The sequence below is a fragment of the Pangasianodon hypophthalmus genome, chromosome 29, assembly GCF_027358585.1.
Source record: "Pangasianodon hypophthalmus isolate fPanHyp1 chromosome 29, fPanHyp1.pri, whole genome shotgun sequence".
NCBI classification, from domain to species: Eukaryota; Metazoa; Chordata; class Actinopteri; order Siluriformes; family Pangasiidae; genus Pangasianodon; species Pangasianodon hypophthalmus.
In genome coordinates, this window is record NC_069738.1 from 1164885 (window position 1) to 1190600 (window position 25716).

Sequence of the window (25716 nt, forward strand, 5' to 3'; positions counted from 1 at the left end):
CCATGCGTCACCCATGAGTTATCCCAATCCCGATCCCATCCCCTGTTCTAATGTCTGTATTGAGACATGCTTTTAGATACACTTTGAGGTATGCTTGGTTTTGTTTGATGAGCTGTCCAGCATGTCTTTTGGGTCAGGGTCATGGTTCTGGTTTGGTGGTGTTCTCCTATGAGACCTGGCATCTTGATATACTAACAGACAGACAGATAGATAGAAAGACAGACATATCAATTTCCTCAAACTCAGTACATACACCTTATATCCAAACCTGTGTGTCTCCCTGTGTGTGTGTACTGTATGTGTGTCAGTTGTGTGCGCATGTGTGTGTGTGGTGTATGTGTGAGGATATGAGCGGTGGAGTGTTTCGTCAGGTTTCACCACCATGCTGCTTCTGAGATGCAGGGATGAGAGCGCGGCTGGACGTACACAAGGTAAGAGATGAGATGCGTGTGCGTGCACACACACACACACACACACACACACACAAACAGATATCTTGTTTTTCCTCAGGAGAATATTCAAGAGATCAGTAGCCGATAAAAACTCTCAGCAACATTCACTTACTTATGTATAGCATTAAAGAACTAGGCTGTGTGTGTGTGTGTGTGTGTGTGTGTGTTTCTGGAGGTGAAAGTGCACTTCATGGCCAGCTGTCTTCGATTATTGGATTTGTGTGTCCAGCTTTGAGATATTGATCCAATAGTTAAAGGATTTGTTGAATGAAGCTCTCTTGGCATCTATCTGTGTGTGTGTGTGTGTGTGTGTGTGTGTGTCTGTGTGCAGACAGATGAACTGAGAGAGAGACAAAGTTAGATATAGATAAAAAGACAGACAGACAGACAGACAGACAGATAGATAGATAGATAGATAGAAAAACAGACAGACATAGTGACTAACTGGTATAATAAAGTGATTGCACGTGTTCGCCTGGGAACAGTTCATTAATGTCTTTTTTCCTAATGACTGTGTGCTGTGTATTAGAATACATTCTAGTAATTATTGTGTGTGTGTGTGTGTGAGTGAGTGAGTGTGTGTGTGTGTGTGTGTGTGTGTGTGTGTGTGTGTGAAGAGTAGAAGCAGATCGATTCTGCAGTGTTGCTCCGTTAGTGAATATTAATTGTGCTCTTCAGGCCAGACACACACACACACATACACACACACAAACATGTAGCAGAGACTGATTTAAACACTTGGGTGTGATGCATAACCCCCCTGCACACTCATTGCACAATAAAACACTGCATGTAACACAACACATTTTGATACAACAATAAAATACACAGTATGACAGAATAGTACAACACCATGTGACATTACAAGCTTTGTGCATCCTCTAACCCCTTCTCTTGTGGTCTCAGGGAACCAGGGTCTACCATGACGTAAGTCCTGTTCCTCGGCTAAGCCCAGGGATTTTATCTGTGCAGCCCCTCGTAGTAGCTCTCGAAACTACGATAGATGACAAGTTTGGCTGGTAACTCCTAGTGAGTCATACAGCGAATGCCCCTAGGCCAAACACAACAGCGGTCACACCAAGTCCGTGCCAAAAAGCAAAAAGGATACCGTGTTTGGGGGGAGGAACACAAGGGGCACTACCAGCAGCTTGTGGGGCATGGTTCTCTGGCATATTTGGCAGAGGTTTAAGATTTTCTGTCCAGCGACAGCCTTTATAATCTCTCGTGTTGCCTTTAAATGGAACCTTGACGTACAGTAGCACCCACAGATAGATAGGCTCTACATATTGCATGTTGGGATAGAGACAGAAATAGAAATAGAGATAGAGATAGAGATGAGGAATTTGATATGTCCAGTATTTCTGCCACCTTGCATTTGGCTTGCACCCACTGTGGAATTTGGCATTGCTGGACACAGGGTTAGTAGGATTTGGACTCTTACTTAAAGGGTTCCATGTTTCTATTGTTCTCAGATAGAACTGCCAAATTGGTCTGTGGCTGGTGGTGTGGCCAGACGTCCTTTTGATCAGGGCTACCATCATCATTCCATGAATTCATGAAAAATTTCTGCGTAGATGCAGTGATTGGATTAAGTTTGCTTCCACAGCAATAATGTATGATAGGCTGGGTGCAGAGGCTTCTTACTTTGGCAATGAGATGCAATTATGCAATCTTATATATTTGGCTTCCTGGGGGATCAAGGAACAATTTGGTAGCTCTAGGACATGAGTCTAAGAGTGAGTGGCCATGCTGGCCCACTTTTCCCAACATGGTATAGGATCTTTGCCAGGTGGCCCGTAACATGTAGGTGGCATTTGAAGTTAGTACTAGTACATGGCACCCCACCAGGCTAGTGGTACTCTTGACACTCTGGCTTCCCACATTTTACACCACTTGTGTGGCTGTCAGCTCATCTGACAAGCGCTAGCAGTGAGTCACTCATATAAGATGGCTCATCTACTGCCACAGTGGAGGTACTCAGTCCCTACTTGGCTCAGACTTCATACTTCAGATTGGCATATTCCTCTATGACAATCTTTATGCAAGTTACAAAAGGCCTGTTGGAACTCTCTGGTCAGATTCATTGCCAAGACCCTCAACCAGCTCTCCTTCTCTCAGTCCTTCCTTTCCATGATCAAATCAAAGATGCCAAGGTGGCCTTCAATGTTTCCATAGCCAAATTGGTGCAAAATTCCAATACTGCCTGGTGAAGTGTGAAAACAAAACTGGTTAACTGGTTGATCTTCTGAAGGATTTATTATTTATTTTATTTATTTATTTTCCCTGGATGTGTTTTACAGAAAGAGATTGAGAAACTGAGTGAGAGAGATTTTGGGTAGTGCTTGAGGCACGTTATAGAGTTCTTTGTGTGTGATGTGGAATTGCAAAAGGTGCTCTGGTGCTCAGCGAGGCTTGAGAACCAATCTGAGAGTACAGTATTTCTGGTCTCTGCTTATTCCACCTCCCCGAAAGTGCTGCCAGCCAGGGAGGGCTAATCCAGCAGTGTGTCCTTGGGAGCCAGCTTACCTCAAGTTACTTGCTGCAGTGCCTCCCTATTGGTGGTGGTTGTACTTTTAGATGAGGACCTGACTGTATATACTGAGATTCAGCTCAGAGCAGTGTGCTTCTGCATTTTGAGTTCCAGACCATAAAGAAACAATCAGTTAGAGTGACTGAATGAGAGAGAACAACACTTACACATCCCGAGGCTGGCGTTTTTAATTAAAATCAGTGTGTATCAGGGGATTTTGTTGGGTGATTTAAATAGAGAGCGGCAGAAGCTCAACATTTTGTCAGATTGAAGCAGATTCCAGCACCTTACTTTCTTACTGTAATATACTTATCACTTACAGTACATTCAGTCTTTAATTAACTTCACTTCCTTGTTTGGCTAAATACCAAATTTAACTTTACTACAAAGAGTATAGGGAATAATAGCTCTCATTTGGGATGCAGCTCACTACTTGCTCCATAAGTGCACTACCTGAGGTATGTAATGAGTTTATAGCCCTATTTAGTGCACTGTATGTCCAGTAAGGAGCCATTTAAGCCAGGCAGATCCTTAGTCCCTGTCAGATTCTTAAGGCCAATGCAATAATTTCCTTACATGATGCACTCACCACTTTATATACATATTCACCCCCCCTTGAACTGAAACTATATTTCATGAATCTATGCAAAATAGCCCATAATATTGAAGTGAGGGAAAAGCTGGGCTTTAGGGTAGAGTGGCAAACAAGAAACAAACAAACAAAAAAAAACACGTTGAAATCAGCAAATCTCTGGTCTGATGAGGCCTACAATAAATTTCTTGGCCTTGGCATGAGATGGTGGAAACCCACCATGGCTCTTCACTATGAGAACACCAAGAACCCACAGAGAAGCATGCTAGTGATAGCATCATGTTGTTGAGATGCCTTTCATCAACAAGGACTGGGAGACTGGTCAGGGTTTAGGGCAAGATGGATTGAGGCAAATACAGAACAATCCTAGTAGAAAACCTGTTCCAGTTTGTGAGCGACTTGAGGGTGGAGCTTCACCTTCCAACAGGACAATGATCCTAAGCACACTGCTAAAGCTACACTGAAATGGTTCAAAACCAAGAAGCTGAATGTGTTAGAAAGGCCCAGGCAAATCCCAGACCTCAGTCTAATTGAGAATCTGTGGCAAGACTTTAAAATTGCTCTTCACTAACACCACCTAATCTGACAGAGCAATTCTGGCAAGAAGACTGGGAAAAATATCAGAACACAAATATATATGTAGAGACATATCCCAAAATAATTTCAGCTGTAATAGCAGCCAAAGTATTGACCCAGGGGGGTGGATACCTATGCAACCAACGAGGTTTTATTTAAATAAGCTTTGTGTCACAATGAACAATATTTCACAGCTTCAGATGTTACACATATTGCATAAATCAGCAAGCCATTTGGGACACAACTTCTTACTTGGTATATAAAAACAAATAGCACGTGAAAAACACACATTGTTTCATCCCTTGTGATGTAATTCACACAATAATTAATTCATTAAATTAGCCAATTTTTTGAACAGCCAAAATAGTGCTCATTATTTGGTATCGTAATAAATCAGGGCCTATGTGTGCAATAAGGAGCCATTTGGATCACAGCTCCCCACTCGCAATGAAACTGCACTCCCGGTGGTAGATAATTATTGATCTTACACACTATGAAGTAATTTTTATGTCCAATAGGAAGCCATTTGGGATGCAGCTTCGCACACAGCATAAACATGTCCTACATATGATACATATTACACAGAATAATGCAATTTACACCTTGCGTAGTGTGTGATATGTCCAATAAATCAGTGCACTTTCTAGTTATTCATTTTACTCCCTGTTTACTGTGTTTACAATATGGAGCCATAATGGATTTATTCTGTGTGTGTCTGTTTGTGTGTGTGTGTGACTGTGTTGTCTAATATTTAGTCATTCGTAAATTATGAACTAATATGTACAAATAATAATAATTCTCAGCCTTTCCTGGAATTTTCTTTTAAAAATTGGGTTAAAAAAATTCTAACTCATATGGGGTTCATGGTCTCTCAAATTAGAGGCGTTGTTAATTTTAACAATTAGCTGTTATAACTGTACAGATTATGTGTTGCCATAGAAACGATTAATTTCTAAACTGCTTTGAGTTGAATTTTTAAAGGTTGTCGTCTTGTAATTACAGCAATTCAAACATAACATGCATATAAATATATATATAGGCAGAAAAATTGGCTCACGTTTTAATATTTAATACATTACTCATGAATATTTAAAATAAATTGAAAGCCTGCATTTCCATCTAATTTACATATCCAGGATGGTGCCCTACTCCCATGTTTTACAAAATCTGGATATTCTTTGCCCACTATGGGTATAGATTGGGATTACAGACATATGATATTAGAAGCCTAATAAAAAAGTATGTAAAATAAAATCCAAAATAATTGGGTCACATTTTCAGGGTTAACACCCTCATGAATAATTAACCACACATACTTTATGCAAATGAACGAGTATGCTAATTACATGCAGATCCACAATAATGATACAATTTAACCATAACGCATAGTTCAGCTTGGGGTCGTGTAATTCTCAAAGCTGAGTAGTGGAATCCAGCTTGTGTGTGTGTGTGTGTGTGTGTGCAGGCAGTTGTTTGATGGGTTAGGACGTCTATAAATCAGACCGACTCTGAAGCTGCTTTTTAATTAAAACACTGAATCAATCCAGTGGAGTTATGAAATGTTACAGAGGTGAAATGGATTTCACACAAACACACACACACACACACACACACACACATAAATACACATTTACCTAAATTCTGTAGATTCTCTAAAGCTGCTTTTGTGAAACACACACACACACCTGTAAATTGGAGCATTGTGTGTGTGTGTTTGTATGTGTGTGTGTGTGAGAGAGAGAGAGACAGAGACACCAGATGTCTGTGTTAAGAAGAGCAATTGTTGTAATTTGCATATCTGCATTACCCAAAATGCATCTGTCATCTATGCCTTATCTGCCTCTTCATTTCTCTCTGTCTGTCTGTCTGTCTGTCTGTCTGTCTCTCTCTCTCTCTCTCTCTCCAGCTTGTGTGTATGTGTGTGCGTTCAGCATGATGAATAATTGAGTGTGTGTAAGATTGATATTGTTTATATTAGATTAATACTCAGGGACATGTCTCTCTCAGCTGCTGCACCGCCAAAGGCTAATTTATGAACATTATAAATATGATTACCATATTTCCTGGAGTATAAGACACTTTCATCCCTCTAGCAGGTGCTGAAAATCTTACAGCAGCATATACTGTATGTGTTTCGCTGGTCCTGTATTTGTAATATCCACATGTATTAGTGTAGGCTTTCTGCTCCAAAGGTTACAATACGAGGTTTGTGAACGGTAGTTTGTCTGATTGTTAGTGTGTTTACGGCGGGCGTGCTACTCCGGCAGTTACGGTAGTTTGTCTGATTGTCAGTGTGTTTACGGCGGGCGTGCTACTCCGGCAGTTACGGTAGTTTGTCTGATTGTCAGTGTGTTTACGGCGGGCGTGCTACTCTGGCAGTTACGGTAGTTTGTCTGATTGTCAGTGTGTTTACGGCGGGCGTGCTACTCCGGCAGTTACGGTAGTTTGTCTGATTGTAAGTGTGTTTACGTAGGCGTGCTACTCCGGCAGTTACGGTAGTTTGTCTGATTGTCAGTGTGTTTACGGCGGGCGTGCTACTCCGGCAGTTACGGTAGTTTGTCTGATTGTCAGTGTGTTTACGTAGGCGTGCTACTCCGGCAGTTATGGTAGTTTGTCTGATTGTCAGTGTGTTTACGGCGGGCGTGCTACTCCGGCAGTTACGGCAGTTTGTCTGATTGTCAGTGTGTTTACGGTAGGCGTGCTACTCCGGCAGTTACGGTAGTTTGTCTGATTGTCAGTGTGTTTATGGCGGGCGTGCTACTCCGGCAGTTACGGTAGTTTGTCTGATTGTCAGTGTGTTTACGGCGGGCGTGCTACTCCGGCAGTTGCGGTAGTTTGTCTGATTGTCAGTGTGTTTACGGCGGGCGTGCTGCTCCGGCAGTTGCGGTAGTTTGTCTGATTGACAGTGTGTTTACGGCGGGCGTGCTACTCCGGCAGTTACGGTAGTTTGTCTGATTGTCAGTGTGTTTACGGCGGGCGTGCTACTCCGGCAGTTACGGTAGTTTGTCTGATTGTCAGTGTGTTTACGGCGGGCGTGCTACTCCGGCGGTTACGGTAGTTTGTCTGATTGTCAGTGTGTTTACGGCGGGCGTGCTACTCCGGCAGTTACGATAGTTTGTCTGATTGTCAGTGTGTTTACGGCGGGCGTGCTACTCGGCAATTACGGTAGTTTGTCTGATTGTAAGTGTGTTTACGTAGGCGTGCTACTCCGGCAATTACGGTAGTTTGTCTGATTGTTAGTGTGTTTACGGCGGGCGTGCTACTCCGGCAGTTACGGTAGTTTGTCTGATTGTCAGTGTGTTTACGGCGGGCGTGCTACTCCGGCAGTTACGGTAGTTTGTCTGATTGTCAGTGTGTTTACGGTAGGCGTGCTACTCCGGCAGTTACGGTAGTTTGCCTGATTGTCAGTGTGTTTACGGCGGGCGTGCTACTCCGGCAGTTACGGTAGTTTGTCTGATTGACAGTGTGTTTACGGCGGGCGTGCTACTCCGGCAGTTACGGTAGTTTGTCTGATTGTCAGTGTGTTTACGGCGGGCGTGCTACTCCGGCAGTTACGGTAGTTTGTCTGATTGTCAGTGTGTTTACGGCGGGCGTGCTACTCCGGCAATTACGGTAGTTTGTCTGATTGTCAGTGTGTTTACGGCGGGCGTGCTGCTCCGGCAGTTGCGGTAGTTTGTCTGATTGATAGTGTGTTTACGGCGAGCGTGCTACTCCGGCAGTTGCGGTAGTTTGTCTGATTGTCAGTGTGTTTACGGTAGGCGTGCTACTCCGGCAATTACGGTAGTTTGTCTGATTGTTAGTGTGTTTACGGCGGGCGTGCTACTCCGGCAATTACGGTAGTTTGTCTGATTGACAGTGTGTTTACGGCGGGCGTGCTACTCCGGCAGTTACGGTAGTTTGTCTGATTGTCAGTGTGTTTACGGCGGGCGTGCTACTCGGCAGTTACGGTAGTTTGTCTGATTGTTAGTGTGTTTACGTAGGCGTGCTACTCCGGCAGTTACGGTAGTTTGTCTGATTGTTAGTGTGTTTACGTAGGCGTGCTACTCCGGCAGATACGGTAGTTTGTCTGATTGTTAGTGTGTTTACGGCGGGCGTGCTACTCCGGCAGTTACGGTAGTTTGTCTGATTGTTAGTGTGTTTACGGCGGGCGTGCTACTCCGGCAGTTACGGTAGTTTGTCTGATTGTTAGTGTGTTTACGGCGGGCGTGCTACTCCGGCAGTTACGGTAGTTTGTCTGTTTTTTAGTTACAGTCTTTCATTCTTTCTTTGTTTTCCTTCTCTTTTCTTTCGTTTTTATTAACAAACAATAAGAACATACCTACACACACACACACTCTACTAAATCAGCCAGTCATTTGTTCCAAAAATAAGCGGCTGTAGCAGATTAGAGAGTTTTAATCTCTTAAAGCTGTCAGTTCAGTCATTGCCATTTTACACAGGTGTTTGTGTGTGTGTGTGTGTGTGTGTGTGTGCATGTATGACGGTGGGTGGACAGAAAATCTAAATGTAGTATAGCTGCAGGACAGAGCATTGTAGAAGTATGAAATGATATGCTCTGTTTTAGAGATCCGTATATATTTAGGAATTAACTCTCAACAGGGACTCATTTGCATTTTCATAGTGTATGCAAATTAACCTCTTGATTGCATATTACTGTAGTTGTTGTTATGATGAATTGCTGTAATTGTCTGAGTGCACTATGAGAAAATAGGTGTCTTCTAGTGTCTCTGTCTGACTCCCTCTGACTCCCTCCCTCTGACTCTCTCTCCCTCCCTCTCTCTCTCTCTCTCTCTCTCTCTCTCTGTTAATTCTGACTGTCCCTTAACTATTAACACCAGATATTGACTCATTGGTACACTTCTCTATGTGTTGATGATATTGTTTTGCACGGTGTGTGTATGTGTGTGTGTGTGTGTGTGTGTGAGAGAGAGAGAGAGAGAGAGAGAGAGAGAGAAAGAGGCAGAAAGAGAAATGCATTGTGTATGGGGAGAGGGAAAGAAAAGGTGGAATCAAAAAAACAGACTGCATTATTTCCCTCTGCACACAAATGAACCGGTGAGCTTTTGAATATGCTAATTTCTGCCGTGTGATTGGCCGTCTGAGAATAGCAAATTGTCCTTCCTGCCTCCACAGTGCTGCAGGGTCAAACTTTGTGTTTGTGTGTGTGTGTGTGTGTGTGTGTGTGAGAGGGCTGTACTAAGAATACTGCTATAATACACAAAATCATTTACAAAATTGGTTTATTCAGACCGAGGCCGTATGTACTCGCAGTTCCACAGCGGTTGCTATAGTAACCATGGAGACTTATATACTGTATACTGAGTACTGCAGGAGAGGAGAAAGTTAGCGAGTTAACTAGCTACATGGAAATTTATTTAGAGAAATCAAATTCCTTTAAACACTGCACTTGAGTTTATTTTGTAAAACTGTTGCATTTGAATACATTTGAATAATAACTAGAGTTCCATTTCCTGAGGGGAATACTGAGTGCTGGAAACGATAACGGCATAAAAGAGAAAGAAAGAAAGAATCATCTGAGAAAAGCAAAATAAAGATATGAAAAAGAAGGAATGAAAGAGTAGCAGAACAGGAGATAGAGGGAAAGGATGAAAGAAAAATAAAGGAAGAGGAGGAAGCAATGAACAGAAGAGATCAAAAGAGAGAAAGGTACACAGTGAGCACCTACACTGTGTGTGTGTGTGTGTGTGTGTGTGTGTGTGTGTGTGTGTGTGTGGAGCATCAGGTGGCAGTTGGAATTCAAATTCATCTATATATTTCAGCGAAAACTTTTCAAACTTAATATACATACATCAAACTTAACATAAATATCTATCATCATTTTATCGTAAAGTTTATTATTCAGAATCATTATTTAATCAGAATATTATTTAGTGACCAGTGAAAGATCCACAGCATGCTCCATTACCAACACAAAGGTAATACTTTCTCTTCACTATACATGGACATAACTGCTTTATAGAGCCTACATAATGAACACTGTATGTCTAGTAGAAATGCTTCTGAGTTTCAGCCACAGAAAAGTTTCAACAGACTTAAATTCAGAACTAGACCTCTATTCAGACGGGATTAGTTTTCCATGTGGAGGTGTGTAATGTAGTTATTCCCGGAGTATCTCTGGGATTTTAGTCTGAATCCGTCACATCAGTCATTTTTTGCCGACTGCATGTGTCTGGAAAAACCTCACGGAAAAACTAATCCCATCCGAACAGGACTTTACTATCCTAAATATTCCATTAGGACTTTTTTTGCCTTTGAATACATAAACATTATAAATAATATCACGCTGGGTTTCATTCCCACTCTTTTTCTTCTCACAAATTTATGATGTTCAGAAGAAGGCCGTGCAGCGACTCAGGCGAAAATGTGAAGAGATTTTAATCCCCTTGGCATTCAATTTTAATGTGTCACAAAATCAGATATGCCAAAAAAATCGGATTTGAGCTGCGTATCTGAACAAAAGACTGTGTTTCATATCCGTTATCTTTCCACAGTGAGCTACAGATACTAAAGAGTATCAGATTGATAGAGTAGATAACACACTCGCTCTCCCGGGCCTTCATTTATTTCCCCCAATAGTGTGTGTGTGCGCGTGCGTGAGCGTGTTCGCCCGTGTGCGTCCGTGTGTGCGTGTGTGCGTGTGTGTGTGTGTGTGCATGTGCATGTGCGTGTATGTGTGTGTGTGTGTGTGTGTTTGCGTGTGTGCATCGGTGTGTGCGTGAGGTGACAATGTTTCTTTCATATGTGTTTAATGAATCGTTACTGTATATAAGCAGTCCACCTATGCCATGTTGTGTGTGTGTGTGTGTGTGTGTGTGTGTATGTGTGTGTGGAGAGGCCTACTGTAACTGTTGCCATGGAAACTGAGTGCTGCTAGAAAAGTAGTGATTGAAAGCGGTTTCTCTCTCTTTACCACTGTTTCTCTGTCTCTTTACATCCCTCTGTTTTGCTGTCTCTCTGTATCTCTCTCTCTCTCTCTCTCTCTCTCTCTCTCTCTGTGTGTACATCTCTGTTTCTCTATCTCTCCCTCTTTGTGTATCTCTCATTGTCTCTCAGCCTCTCTCTTCCTGTCTTTTTCTCTACATCCCTCCATCTCTCTCCCTCTTTATGTCTCTCTCTTTATGTTTCTCTTTCTCTCTCTCTTTGTCTCTCTCTCTCTTTGTCTCTCTCTCTGTTTCTCTTTCTCTCCCTCTTTGTCTCTCTCTCTCTTTATGTCTCTCTTTCTCTCCCTCTTTATGTCTCTCTGTCTCTCTCTTTACTTCTCTCTGTATCTCTTTCTTTTTGTCTCTCTGATTCTCTTTACGTCTCTCTCTCTTTGTGTCCCTCTGTCTCTCTCTATATGTCAATCTTTCATTCAAAGAGAGAAAAAGAGCGAGTGAGGGATTCTCTCATATCCTTTAGTCGTTTATAACATCACTCCACTCCTGCTTCCTCCATTGTCCTTTCGCCAGTAAGAGCTATCTGTCTTACTCTCTCTCCATCTCTCCCTCTCTCTATCTCTCTCCCTCTTTCTCTGACAAGGAGTGATACTCTGTCCGTTAGGGAGAATTTATATCATCCATAACAGTCGATATTATCTTGCTTCTTTCCGTGTGTGTGTTGTTTATTTTACTAAACCTCTGTCTTTTATCTCTCTGTCTCCATAGGTCTCTCACTCCTCCTCCATCATGCTTGTTTATGGTCGCTGCTGTTTGTCCCCGCCCCCTCTGGGACAGTGGGCGTGTCACATATCACTAACCCCACCTTTACCCAGTTTTCCCCGCCCTTTTTTATTTTCGCTTCATACTTTCCTACTACTTCTTCTCCTTCTGCTGGTTTCGTCTCCTGGCTGTCAATCACGACGGGACCGAGGGTCCGGGGGCGTGACCAATTACATCCCAGGGGCGTGGCCTGACCCGGGTCTCGAGCAGCGGCCGTGGTCCAAGCAGTGGGTGGGGTCGAAGCTGCTGCAGGGCCTCACCATCGCTGTGGTCCTGGTGGGAAACTCGAGCGAAGTGACTCTTTATGGAACAAGGGATAACAAAGAGGAGTGGCGGGATCAAGGGAACGATGGGTTTGTGAACGAAGGGGTAGGGAACGTTGAAGTGGTGCGGATGAACGAGACGGACCCAAGCAGCATTATCAAAAGCGTGTGTGATCTCATGACTCAGCACTGGCTTCAGGGAGTTGTGTTCGGCGACGACACGGACCAGGAGGCCATCGCCCAAATCCTCGACTTCATCTCCGCACAAACACACACACCCATCCTCGGAGTGAAGGGAGGATCGTCCATGATCATGGCAGCTAAGGTATCACACACACACACACACACACACACACACACACATACACACACACAGATGGAGTTTATCTCAGCATGTCTAATAGAGAAGCAGAACTGCAGAACTGCATGATGGGAAACTGTGATGCCCTCGGGGGTCTGGCATCTCAGTGTGTGAGTGTGTGTGTGTGTGTGTGTGTGTGTGTGTGCGTGCTGGAATCTTTAGTGGAAATGGTATGAGTCATAAACACACCCTCACACAGTACAGACTGTAACACAAAAGTTAAACCAATTGCAAATGAAGATGTTTCTTCCTCGCAGTTGCGTTGTTTTGTTAGTGGCTGTCATTGCTAATGCTGATGTCACTGCAGAAGGCTGTATCTTGTTACAGTTACACAAGACGTGCGCTTTTAACAATAAACATCTTCACAAAGCAGCTTTGCAGAAATACAGATGTAGATTTAGATCCCTAATGAACAAACCAGAGGAAAAACTCCCTGAGATGACATGAGGAAGAAACCTGGAGAGGAACCTAAGGGAACCCATCCTCTTCTGGGTGACACCAGATAGTCCAAATCATTACAGTACACAAGTGTAGAAGTGTAAAGACAAACAGTACTGATTGTGTGTTCAGAATGTTCAGTTTGACTAGTTTGTGAGTAAGAGTTCTGGGATGAACAACAGGACAGTCTTTATGACTACAGCAGCAGAATCTATAGAATCCAGGTCAGATTAAACACTGAGGGGTCGTCTATGTGGTACCATCTGTCAGTTAATGTGTCAAATTGTTGTTGAGTAGGATATTTTTCACTTGGATGCAGCTGTCTGGAGGTTCTTTGAGCCATCTGTAGAGTTCTTGGTGATGTAGATGACAGGTAGCTTATGAATGGCCTGGCTCCCCCATTGCAGTTGACTCCATGCTGGATATTAGAGACTTTAAGCAACAATGGCTGTAGGGACTGCTACAGTGACCACAACTAAATCTATGGTTACACTGTAGCCATGGAAACTAAAGCCACTATGCAATACACTATGGAAGAATTGCTGGCTGCATTAGAAGATAAGCTAATCTCAGAGTTTGTGCCGTTGTATGATATCAGACATATGTTCAGAAAATGGATTAAATTATAAGCATCTTTGACTGAATTCATTGAACCAAAACTATCATCATCTTTTGCAAATGTAATTCTAACTCAATACACATTAAAAGTGTTTTGGTGAGTACGTCAAATAGTTGTTTTTGCTATAAAAGAATGCTGTAGCCATCCCTACCACTGTTGTTGCTTAGAGTCCATAATGATAGATTTAGTTTGTTGTTGATTGTGGTCCTCACAGGTGACGCCAAATGTGTTAGATGCCATATCAAGTTGTCTGGTGTGCTGGATATATACTGCCATTGTAGCAGCTTTTGGTTAACACTGGTTAACACTTTGTTCATCATCATCATCATCATTTCCTATCCGCTAGCTAGATCTCCCTATCAGATGACCACTACCAACCAGTGAGGGCACAGGATAACACTTCCTTCATCTGGCTAACACTACTTTCATCTAAGGCAGTTATTTTTAAAACTCCTACTCATGCAGCATCACCGAGCAGATTATACTTTGAGGAGAACTCTAAAGGCCATTTCACACAGGACACGTAACATCACGACCTCATTCAGTTCCATTTTTACAAGCATTTCACTCCACACCAGCTGTATCAGAGGCACGTCAGTGAAGCGTCAAACTCAAGCCGTGCTGCCTTTTTTATGCTTCATGCTTTTTTTCCTCTGATGTGTGTGAGTGAAGTATAAACTAAATTGAAATCACAAAACTACACTTTCTGTACACTGTGCACCTTATTTAAAATCATAATCTACAAAGATGTCATGATGGTGTAACCTGCAGCTTCAGAGCAAAGTATTTGTACAGTAGGATACTGATTTTACACCAACAGGGGGAAACAAAATAAACACAAACACACACTGGTTATTCACTGTCCCACTGTCTCATGTCACAGTTTTGTAATTACAGCTCGGACAGTACAGGTTCAGTAATGAAGACTCGAGAGCAAACAGGACTTAGCAATGTGAACTCCTCTCCTTTCTGGGCACTTTACACTCAGTCTGTTGTATTAGCACCTTCTTCAAGACAGTTTGGTAAGATCATTTAAGTAGCTGTTCACTGAGGTTCTGATCTAAACGTGTTCCCGTGCTTCCGTTCAGAAAAACATGGATGCCCAGAGAAAGTCCATATTTGTATGCCTAGACTCTAAAGTTCATAAAAAGATCTACATGAATTATTTCCTTGCGATTAACTAAGAGAAATGACATAAAATGTAGGTCAGCTGTCTTGTTCATTTAAAATTTACCTGTCACAATGGTCTTATCGCGTTAGCAAATTTGGGCTGAAATCAAGAGAATTAAAACACCTTCAAGAGAATTAAAACACCTTTTCACAAGCGTTGACTGTGCGCTACCATATGGTTCACTTTCCGTTGTGACAAGGTAACGGTCTTTTGATAAAATCCTCTTTAAAGTGCTGCGTGCACACACCCACACACACTGAAGCACAGGTGTGTATGCTGGAGTCCGTAGCGGAAATGGTGTGAGTCATAAACACACCCACACAGACGTTAACACTAATGTTACACCATGTACAGTACTCTCTCTCTCTCTCTCTCTCTCTTTCTCTTTCTCTCTCTCTCAGCTCAGTGTGTTTCCTATAGCAAAGCCAAACCACTGTTTAGGGAAGATTTGTTTTCTGTGCGTGTGTCTGTGAACACAGAAAGCACGACACCCATCTTCCACAATTGCTCTCTCCCTCTCTGTCTACCTCTCTCCGTTTCGTCGGCACAGCAATCCTCCAGAGTCGGAGGGTTTACTGAGGGAAAGAGTGGAGTGTGTTACTTCCATAAAAAGGAACACGGGATCCATCAGAGATGAAAGAAAGACAGGGAGAGAATGAGAGAGAGCATCAGCAGTCTTTCATGCCAGGAGAGAGATGAGCGAAATGATGCTGCAGTTGGAGTGCATGAACGAGAAAAAAATGGATGAATGGAGGGAGTGAAGGAGTGCATACTTGTGCTGAAAAACATGAGAGAGATGAAGGCACAGAGAGAGAGCAAGAGAGAGTGGATGATTAGGAGCAGACTGTGGGTGGTTTTGTGTGTGTGTGTGTGTGTGTGAGAGACTCTGACTCAGTCTGTTTGTGCTGCTAAATGCTGCCCTGGTGGCTCCACTGAAAAACACAGCCTAACACTGATAAACTTCATCTGTTTACTGCACACAGCCAACTGGATGTGCGTTACATAATCACTCACATTAATAGTCATACCTCTGAAGTGAGTCTGTAGTTGTCAGAAGTTTGTCTAGTTGTGGATTTGCCTCTATCTAGTTATGTGACCATAGTTGTGAGTCTGTACTTTTTTTAAAAAAAAGGTTCAAGGTCCCGTAGCTCTGTAGATCTGTGGCTCTATAGTCCTGTGGCTCTGAGGTCCTGTAGTCCTGTAACTCTGTGAATCTGTGGCTCTGTAGTCCTGTGACTCTGTAGTCCTGTGGCTCTGTAGTTCTGTGGCTCTGTAGTCCTGTGACTCTGTAGTCCTGTGGTTCTATAGTCCTGTAGTCCTGTAGCTCTGTGAATCTGTGGCTCTGTAGTCCTGTGACTCTGTAGTCCTGTGGTTCTATAGTCCTGTGGCTCTGTAGTCCTGTAGCTCTCTAGTCCTATGGCTCTGTAGTCCTGTGGCTCTGAGGTCCTGTAGTCCTGTAACTCTGTGAATCTGTGGCTCTGTAGTCCTGTGACTCTGTAGTCCTGTGGCTCTGTAGTCCTGTGGCTCTGTAGTCCTGTGACTCTGTAGTCCTGTGGTTCTATAGTCCTGTGTTTCTATAGTCCTGTGGCTCTGTAGTCCTGTGGCTCTGAGGTCCTGTAGTCCTGTAGCTCTGTGAATCTGTGGCTCTGTAGTCCTGTGACTCTGTAGTCCTGTGACTCTGTAGTCCTGTGGTTCTATAGTCCTGTGACTCTGTAGTCCTGTGGCTCTGTAGTCCTGTGGTTCTATAGTCCTGTGACTCTGTAGTCCTGTGACTCTGTAGTCCTGTGGTTCTATAGTCCTGTAGTCCTGTAGCTCTGTGAATCTGTGGCTCTGTAGTCCTGTGACTCTGTAGTCCTGTGGTTCTATAGTCCTGTGGCTCTGTAGTCCTGTAGCTCTCTAGTCCTATGGCTCTGTAGTCCTGTGGCTCTGAGGTCCTGTAGTCCTGTAACTCTGTGAATCTGTGGCTCTGTAGTCCTGTGACTCTGTAGTCCTGTGGCTCTGTAGTCCTGTGGCTCTGTAGTCCTGTGACTCTGTAGTCCTGTGGTTCTATAGTCCTGTGTTTCTATAGTCCTGTGGCTCTGTAGTCCTGTGGCTCTGAGGTCCTGTAGTCCTGTAGCTCTGTGAATCTGTGGCTCTGTAGTCCTGTGACTCTGTAGTCCTGTGACTCTGTAGTCCTGTGGTTCTATAGTCCTGTGACTCTGTAGTCCTGTGACTCTGTAGTCCTGTGGTTCTATAGTCCTGTAGTCCTGTAGCTCTGTGAATCTGTGGCTCTGTAGTCCTGTGACTCTGTAGTCCTGTGGTTCTATAGTCCTGTGGCTCTGTAGTCCTGTAGCTCTCTAGTCCTATGGCTCTGTAGTCCTGTGGCTCTGAGGTCCTGTAGTCCTGTAACTCTGTGAATCTGTGGCTCTGTAGTCCTGTGACTCTGTAGTCCTGTGGCTCTGTAGTCCTGTGGCTCTGTAGTCCTGTGACTCTGTAGTCCTGTGGTTCTATAGTCCTGTGTTTCTATAGTCCTGTGGCTCTGTAGTCCTGTGGCTCTGAGGTCCTGTAGTCCTGTAGCTCTGTGAATCTGTGGCTCTGTAGTCCTGTGACTCTGTAGTCCTGTGACTCTGTAGTCCTGTGGTTCTATAGTCCTGTGACTCTGTAGTCCTGTGGCTCTGTAGTCCTGTGGCTCTGAGGTCCTGTAGTCCTGTAGCTCTGTGAATCTGTGGCTCTGTAGTCCTGTGACTCTGTAGTCCTGTGACTCTGTAGTCCTGTGGTTCTATAGTCCTGTAGTCCTGTAGCTCTGTGAATCTGTGGCTCTGTAGTCCTGTGACTCTGTAGTCCTGTGGTTCTATAGTCCTGTGGCTCTGAGGTCCTGTAGACCTGTAGCTCTGTGAATCTGTAGATCTATGGCTCTGTAGTCCTATAGCTCTCTAGTCCTGTGGCTCTGTAGTCCTGTGGCTCTGTAGATCTGTGGCTCTGTAGTCCTGTGGCTCTATAGTCCTGTGGCTCTATAGTCCTGTGGCTCTGTAGTCCTGTGGCTCTGTAGTTCTGTATCTCTGTAGATCTGTGGATCTGAGGTTCTGTGTCTCAGTAGTACTGTGGCACTATAGTTCTGTGGATCTGTAGTTCTGTATTTCTGTAATTCTGTGTCTCTGTAGTCCTGTGGCATTTTAGTCCTGTGACTCTGTCGTCCTGTGGCTCTTTAGTCCTGTGGCTCTGTGGCTCTGAGGTCCTGTGACTCTGTGTTCCTGTGGCTCTTTAGTCCTGTGGCTCTGTGGCTCTGAGGTCCTGTGGCTCTGTGTTCCTGTGGCTCTTTAGTCCTGTGGCTCTGTGGCTCTGAGGTCCTGTGTCTCTGTAGTCTTGTGGCTCTGAGGTCCTGTGTCTCTGTAGAATTGTGGCTCTGTAGTCCTGTGGCTCTGTAGTCTTGTGGCTCTGAGGTCCTTCCTCTCTGTAGTCTTGTGGCTCTGTAGTCCTGTGGCTCTGTAGTCTTGTGGCTCTGAGGTCCTGTGGCTCTGTAGTCTTGTGACTCTGTAGTCCTGTGACTCTGTAGTCTTGTGGCTCTGTAGATCTGTGGCTCTGAGGTCGTGTGTCTCTGTAGTCTTGTCGCTCTGTAGACTTGTGACTCTGTAGTCTTGTGACTCTGTAGTCCTGTGGCTCTGTAGTCCTGTGGCTCTTATGTACCTTTGGGTCCTTAGGTAGGTAATTAATTTGGTTCTCTAGTTGTTGTGTGTATTTGTCTTTCTGTTTTTGGTCTGTAAAGTTTGTTTTGGAGTCTGTAGTTGTGTAGTCATTTTCTGTATTTGTGAATCTGTAGGTGTTATAGGTGTGAGTCTGTAGTTCTGTAGCTCAGTAGTTGTGGGTGAATTGTTAGCGTTGTTTTGTGGATATATATATTGGGTAGTTCAGAATTTGTGGGTCTGTATTTGTGGTTACATAGTTGCTGTGCAGTTCTCTGAGCTTGCAGTTGCTGCGCTATGCTTCTGTGGGTCTGGAATTAGTTTTTAAGTTTGTTTTGGGGTCTGTAGTTGCTGAGCATTGCTGTGAATCTGTGGTTGTGAGTCTGTAGTTACTGAGTAGTTCTGTGGGTCTGTAACTGTGGGTCTGCAGTTACTGAGTAGTTCTGTGGGTCTGTAACTGTGGGTCTGCAGTTACTGAGTAGTTATGTGGGTTTGTAGTTGTTGTGTAGTTCTTTGAGTGTATTGAGTATGGTTATAATTATTTTTAACCCATCTTTAGTCGTGTTTGATGTTTGTTTGCAGCTGTGGGTCTGTGATGTTGTGAGTCTACAGATGTGTGGGGATGAGCTAGAAGATTTTGAGAGTGCTACCTAAAGTGCTGTTTATGTGCTGTGTGTATGTGTGTGTGTGTGTGTGTGTGTTTGTGTGTGTGTTTGTACTTAGTGGGAGGTGTGAGGTGAATCAGTGGGTGTAGGAGGTGCTGAATGGCTCACATGGCTAGCGGTCACGGACTGTCTTCACACACACACACACACACACACTTTAACTCAGAGGCTGATATACATTTCATTTTTCGGCCCTGGTTTCGTGCCCTCTGTGTGCCCTTTGGTGAGGTCTTCATCAGTGTTGGTTGTTGAGCGCAGCATGTAACATTAATGAAGAGAAACATATTCAAATGTGTCCTCAAGTGTTTTTAATTTGTTACTGAGAAGTGATGAGACTGCAGATTATTAAACAGCTGATTTAACTGAGTACGATTGACTACTAGCTCATATCCTCTATAGCCTAAAGCTTATATGACATGAAGCATCTGTAGGTGGTGTGTACTTTATAAGGTCTATAGTTGTGGGCTCTAGTCTGTCTGTAGTTGAGTGTATGTAGTTGGTCTCTGCTTGTAGTTGCCCTGTGGGTCTGTAGTTGGAATGTTCTGTAGTCCTTTATGCCTGTAGATGTGGGTTTATAGTTGGTGTGCAATTCTTTAGGCCTGTAGATGTGGGTCAATAGTTGGTGTGTAGTTCTTTAGATGTATAGTTGTGGATCTGTAGTTGGTGTGAACATCTTTAGGTCTGTAGTTGGTATGTAATTGTTTAGGTGTTAGTTGTGGGTCTGTAGTTGACATGTATTTCTTTAGGTCTGTGTTTGTGAGTCAGTAGTTGGGTCTGTGGGTCAGTAGTTAGTGTTTAGTGCTGATTGTAGAAGGGATAATACCCAATAGAACATTTTCTGAATCACTTTATGCCGCTTACTGAATCAAAATGATGACACCCTACAGTCCCTGTAGCTAGTTACGTATTAGATAGATGTCAAGATGAAACAGGACAGAGAGTGTGTGGAACCCAATGTGTGTCTGGGTGTGAAGGAGAACTCAGAAAGGAGACAGGCAGACTTTCCTCAGAGCTTCAGGCTCCCTTTATTGTTCTCTTTTTCACTGCATGCTTTTCAGCGCACGTCCCTCTAAACTAAAAGTTCACTGCGGGGGCATGGCAAGGAGCAAACTCCACCGGCTCTGTGTCTCTCTCACCCATGGAGTTACAGCAAGAATAAACAAAGCACATATAAGTAAACTGGTGGTAATCACGCACAAGTGAGAATCATCATGCATTACCTGCCTGTTTATACTCCCCCATCTCTCTCTCTCTCTCTCTCTCTCTCTCTCTCTCACACACACACACACACACACACACACAGACAGAGAGAGAGAGTCCTAAATATGTGTCCTAATTCTTCCTTCTGTTCGGTTTCAGATGAAGACATTTTTAAACTCTGCTGGAAGCTAGAACTTTTCACTTCCTCTCCCTCTCTCTCACTTTCTCTGTCTTTATCCATCTTTCTTTCTCACAGTCTGTATCTCCATCACTGTGTCTTTTTGTCTCTCTCCCTATCTATCTGTTTGTCTCTGTATTTCTCTCTCTTTCTGTCTTTTTCTCTTTCTGTCCCTTTTCCAGTCTGTCTGTCTGTCTCTCTTCATTACACTACTGTGTATTGCCTTGCGATTAGCTGGGAGAATGCACAAACCCTACTGATTGGTTATGGAAATGTTCTGACTAGCTAAAAGAAATGCTTGGCCTGACATGTGGGCATCGCTAGATAACAAAATAAATTTATGCACTATATAATGTATTGGATTATATACATTTTATATATTGTATATATTACACTATATAGTGCAGCACTATTTAATATTAGGATGGTAATGGGGTCAGTATCTTTCTCTCTGGTTATGGATAAGAACCCTGAGGCTTACATGCATTTCCTTTTCCTCTCTCTCTGTCTGTCTCTCTCTCTTTCTCTCTCTTTCTCTCTGTCCTTGTCGAGTTGTACATAATTTCACAGTTGCGTTTGTTCCTGTTTTTCCTCCGTGACTCTCCTCTCACTGCGTATGTTACGTCCTTCTACTGGCTTCACTCCCAGACAGAGACAAAGAGAGAGACAGACAGACAGACAGACAGATAGAGAGCAACACACAGAGAGACTGAGAGAGAGAGATGGATAGAGAGAGCGCGAGAGAGAGAGAGAGAGAGAGAGAGAGAGAAGGTGTGAAAGTGTGAGTGAGGAACACAAGATGTGCTCAGTCAATTACACAGGAGAAGCATGCCAACCTGGCAGCACTCAGAGACGCCACAAGCTGTTACGCTTACTCTTACACTTACGTTTCACACACACACACACACACACACACACACACACACACACACACACACACAAAACACACACACAACACACAGGTCCAGTTACTGATCCTGTTGAGTTTTACTGCTACTACTAATAATACGTTTAGTTTAAAAAGCCAATTTCAGTATTCCAATATAGAGTGTGTTAAGGATTAAATTAATATATTTCCTTCCTGTGACTCAAATCCACATACATTTACATGCAGCCTAATAATCCACAATGCGACTGAGTGCTCAATCAGAATATAAAAACAATCATGTATGCATTACACTGGACACAGTACACTGATTGAGAGCAATATGAATTTCTATCAAATTGAAGGAGATGGGTTAATGTCCTTTTAATAATCTGTTAAACAGAAGAATAATCACTGTGTAAGCATGTGTGTCTGATTACTTTCACTATGGACTTGCTGTGTGTGTTCTCTGAATGTGTGTTTGAATATTGCTCCTGATGCAATAAAGTGATTGTGTAAGAAAACAGTTCACGGTACAGATTTTAATCTATTTAAAATAATTGTGAGGTGTGATGGCCATCAAACTAACATTCTAAGGCAGATACAGGATAGGAACTGACCTCAATAAACTTAATTGTTTAATATTTGGCAGACATTCAGCAAGGACGCAGAACATACACTCTATAAGAAAGAACCTTTATTTCTGGAGTTATTGCAAAACAATGACCTTTAATATGGGTAACGTTAGAAGATGAGCATGTTTCATGGATGGATGGATAATGTTTTTCTTCCCAATCTGGTCATCTGGCAATTCCTGACCATCAGCCAGCTCTCCCTGTCATATGACATCTACAAACTAGGGAGGGTAAAGACTAACATGTGCTTCCTCTGAGACACATGAAGCCAGCAAACATCTTTTCAAACTGCTGCATCACAGGGCAGTGTAACACACTCAGAGGAAAGCGCTTTTTACCCTCTTCCACATACATGAGCTCACAGCCTACAATTGGCTAGTGTCACTGTGAGGGACAGGGGGCAGAGCGTATGGTCTCCTGTCCACAGATGGCTGTGGCACCATCAGGATTTGAACTGGTGATCTCCTGATGATAGGGTGAACACCTTTCTGAATTTCAGGTAAATATGAATTGTTGAGAAATTTTACTTTGGTCACAAACTCTTCTTTTCGCTGTGAATTTAATAATCACAATCTGATGACATTTTACTGAGATGGAAAGAATTTAAAATTTGTTAAAAACAAAATGGAGTAAAAAGCGGTGCTGAACTTGTAATGTAATCCTTGTTGTTATGGTAACATTGACACTAAACCACATTTCACACATGCACAAAGCTTTGGATCAGATTACATGTAAAGTGCATATAAATGGATATATGGATCCATATAAACAGTTCATTAAGAATTTGCACTCGGAATGAAAATCTTTGCATGGGATCACAGTAACTGATGTGAATCCTTAACTCTACTGGGATGAACTGGAATGAAGACGAAGGTTCCTCAGTATTCCCACACCCATCTTTGGGTAAAGAGTTGTTAATTGATCACCATCTGGTGGTGTGTTGGATCAGATGGTGGGGTAAACTGGCGGTCAGAACCAGCAAGCCCAAATGTGCAGCCAGGGTTTGGTGGGAAGTGCTGGAATTATTTCAACTCTTACTTCTGAGTGACCTTCACACACATCCTGAAGGAGGTAGGAGACATGAAACCCAAATACGTCATGTTTAAAAATTTCAAGTAGCCTGTCATGGTTACAGCCTGAGAACCAGGTGGTGGACTCTAAAAGTAAGGGATGATGTAAAGTAGAAGAACAGGGTCTTTAACACCTACTGTAGTTGGCTCGCCAGACTGCTGGTTCAGAAGAGAGGCTGTGGATAGCTAACTAGGCATACGAAGACTTTGGAGAGGCCATGGGGTATGTATTTTGGGTGTTGTTGAAGAAGTTCTGGAAAACCAGAAAGGAAGGACATCACCCACATGTTCAGCAAGGGCAGAAAAACTTGCTGGAAGGAGAACTTTTAGGAACTCTTGCAGAAGGTCAGAACTGTTCCACTAAGAATACTAACTAGTCATGAATTCTAGTGTTTGGGACGGAGCTTATACATATTGTTATTGAAATATGCTAATATATGCTAATAATGTTTAATAGTTTTCACCTTCAGTCCAATAATCCAGACACACAGGATCGTGTGTGTGTGTATGTGTGTGTGTGTGTGTGTGTGTGTGTGTGTGTGTGTGTGTGTGTGTGTCTACGTGTGTGTGTGTGTATATGTGTGTGTGTGTATGTGTGTGGGAGAAAGAGACAGTGCCAGTACAGCAGTACAGCAGAGCTCTGTCACTGTGCATTAGTGTAAGAAATTAGAGAGTGAGTAATACTGCACACTTAAAGTGTGTGTGTGTGTGTGTGTGTGTGTTTGCGTGTGTGCGTGTGTGCGTGCATGTCACAGAGGGTCAGTGTGTGATGTCAGGTATAATAGTTATATTTAGGACGGAAATTGATTTCTTTTAATTAATAATTCCGCTCAGAGATAAAGCCGGACACAGAGAGAGGGCAAAAGAAGGAAGAGAGGGAAAGAGCAGCAGACGAGTGAGAGAGCGAGAGACCACGGAGAGATAGAGCAAGCAAGCGGGCAAGCGAGGAAGTGAGAGAGAGAAGTGCTGAAAGATATATAGAGAGAAAGAGACAAGGTTAATAATCTTCACACCTCTTTATCGGAGTCTTACAGCGTGAAGGTCACATTGTCCAGCCTGAATATGTGTATATTATAGAGGTGTGTGTGTGTGTGTGTGTGTGTGTGTGTGTGTGTTTGTGTGTGTGTATACTGCAGTGAAGCAGTGGTGGTAGCTGCATTTATTGGCAGAAAACCTTAAAAATCAATATGATGCTGCATACTCTGTGTGTGTGTGTGTGTGTGTGTGTGTGTTTGTGTGTGTGCACATGTGTTATGGATGCCAGAGTAGCACAGCTGGTGTGTCAATGTGTTGCCACAGTGTGAGAGCGGAAATGGGGTGTCTGTTTGTGTGTGTGTGTGTGTGTGTGAGAGAGAGAGAGAGAGAGTCTCATGTAAGTGCTGATATTTTTGTCTAGAAGGGTTCTGTAGTTCTAAGAGGAGTCTGTATGTGTAGGAAAGTTCTAGGATTATCTAGGAAGGTTCTGTAGATCTGGAAAGGTTATCTAGGATGGTTCATTAGGTATAGGAGGGTTCTGTAAGTCTAAGAGGGTTATCCAGGAGCATTGTGTAGGTCTGGGAGGATTATCTAGGTGGTTTCTGTAGGTCTGGGAGGGTTATCTAGGATGGTTTGTTATGACTGGGAGGGTTCTGTTGGTCTGAGAGGGTTATCTAGGATGGCCTTTTAGGTCTCGGAGGATTCTGTAGGTCTGGGATGGTTATCTAAGATGGTTTGTTAGGTCTCGGAGGATTCTTTTGGTCTGGGAGGGTTATCTAGGTGGTTTGATAGGTCCTGGAGGGTTCTGTAGGTCTAAGAGGGTTATCTAGGATGGTTTGTTAGGTCTTGGAGGGTTCTGTAGGTCTAAGTGGGTTATCTAGGATGGTTTGTTAGGTCTTGGAGGGTTCTGTAGGTCTAAGTGGGTTATCTAGGATGGTTCTTTAGGTCTGGGAAGGTTTTCAAGGATGGTTTGTTAGGTCTTGGAGGGTTCTGTAGGTCTAAGTGGGTTATCTAGGATGGTTCTTTAGGTCTGGGAGGGTTTTCTAGACATGTAAGAGTTCCTCCTGGTCCATGGTTAGTGTCACTGTTCTTTGGCAAGACATTATCCCATAATTTCTCTGCTTATAAGTGTGTGTGTTAAACTTTTGTACACTGCTAACTAGGGATTTGTCTCAAACTGGGCTCTATTCACTACATAGTGCACTATTCTACCCACTGGTGGTGTTGTGGCCTATATATATATATATATATATATATATATATATATATATATATATATATATATATATATATATAATCTACCTCAGAATTTTTGGCCCCTCTTAAAAGAATGGGGGGAAAAATGATTGCATAAAATAAACATTACACACCAATTCAAATAGGAAAGCCTGCTTACCTGTGCTTTAAGAACAATCATCTTAAATTCTACATTCTTTGTACACTAAGCTATTGCAGTGCATTGTGGGATTTCATTAGTGCACCATTTAGGGTATGTTTTTGGACTCAGGAAGTGAACAGGATATTTAGACAGTCATCAGTGTTATACAGAGATGTAGAGCACTCAGACTCTGAGTGAGTGAGCAAGCAGATATTTAAATGATTCTGATGTAATTAAGTGAACGAGGCCTGCAATAATTAGGACGTGCCCGATTAATCACATCTGTGTGTGTGGGGGATTACAGATAAAGCTTTAACTAGAGAAAGCAAGAGAGAGAGAGAGAGCGAGAGACTTTTCAGCTTAGACAAACG

The 25716-nt window shown here is 43.1% G+C and overlaps 1 protein-coding gene across 1 annotated transcript in view; it reads left to right on the forward strand.

The window, feature by feature from the left end:
- The window catches only part of grin2ba (glutamate receptor, ionotropic, N-methyl D-aspartate 2B, genome duplicate a), a 51002-nt gene that overhangs the window by 2354 nt on the left and 22932 nt on the right, over window positions 1-25716 (forward strand). The window contains exons 2-3 of the mRNA XM_053231510.1: window positions 309-431; window positions 11815-12456. Of these exons, the coding sequence (XP_053087485.1) occupies window positions 405-431; window positions 11815-12456 (669 nt within the window). The 5' untranslated portion in view covers window positions 309-404. The remainder of the gene's footprint in view (window positions 1-308; window positions 432-11814; window positions 12457-25716) is intronic.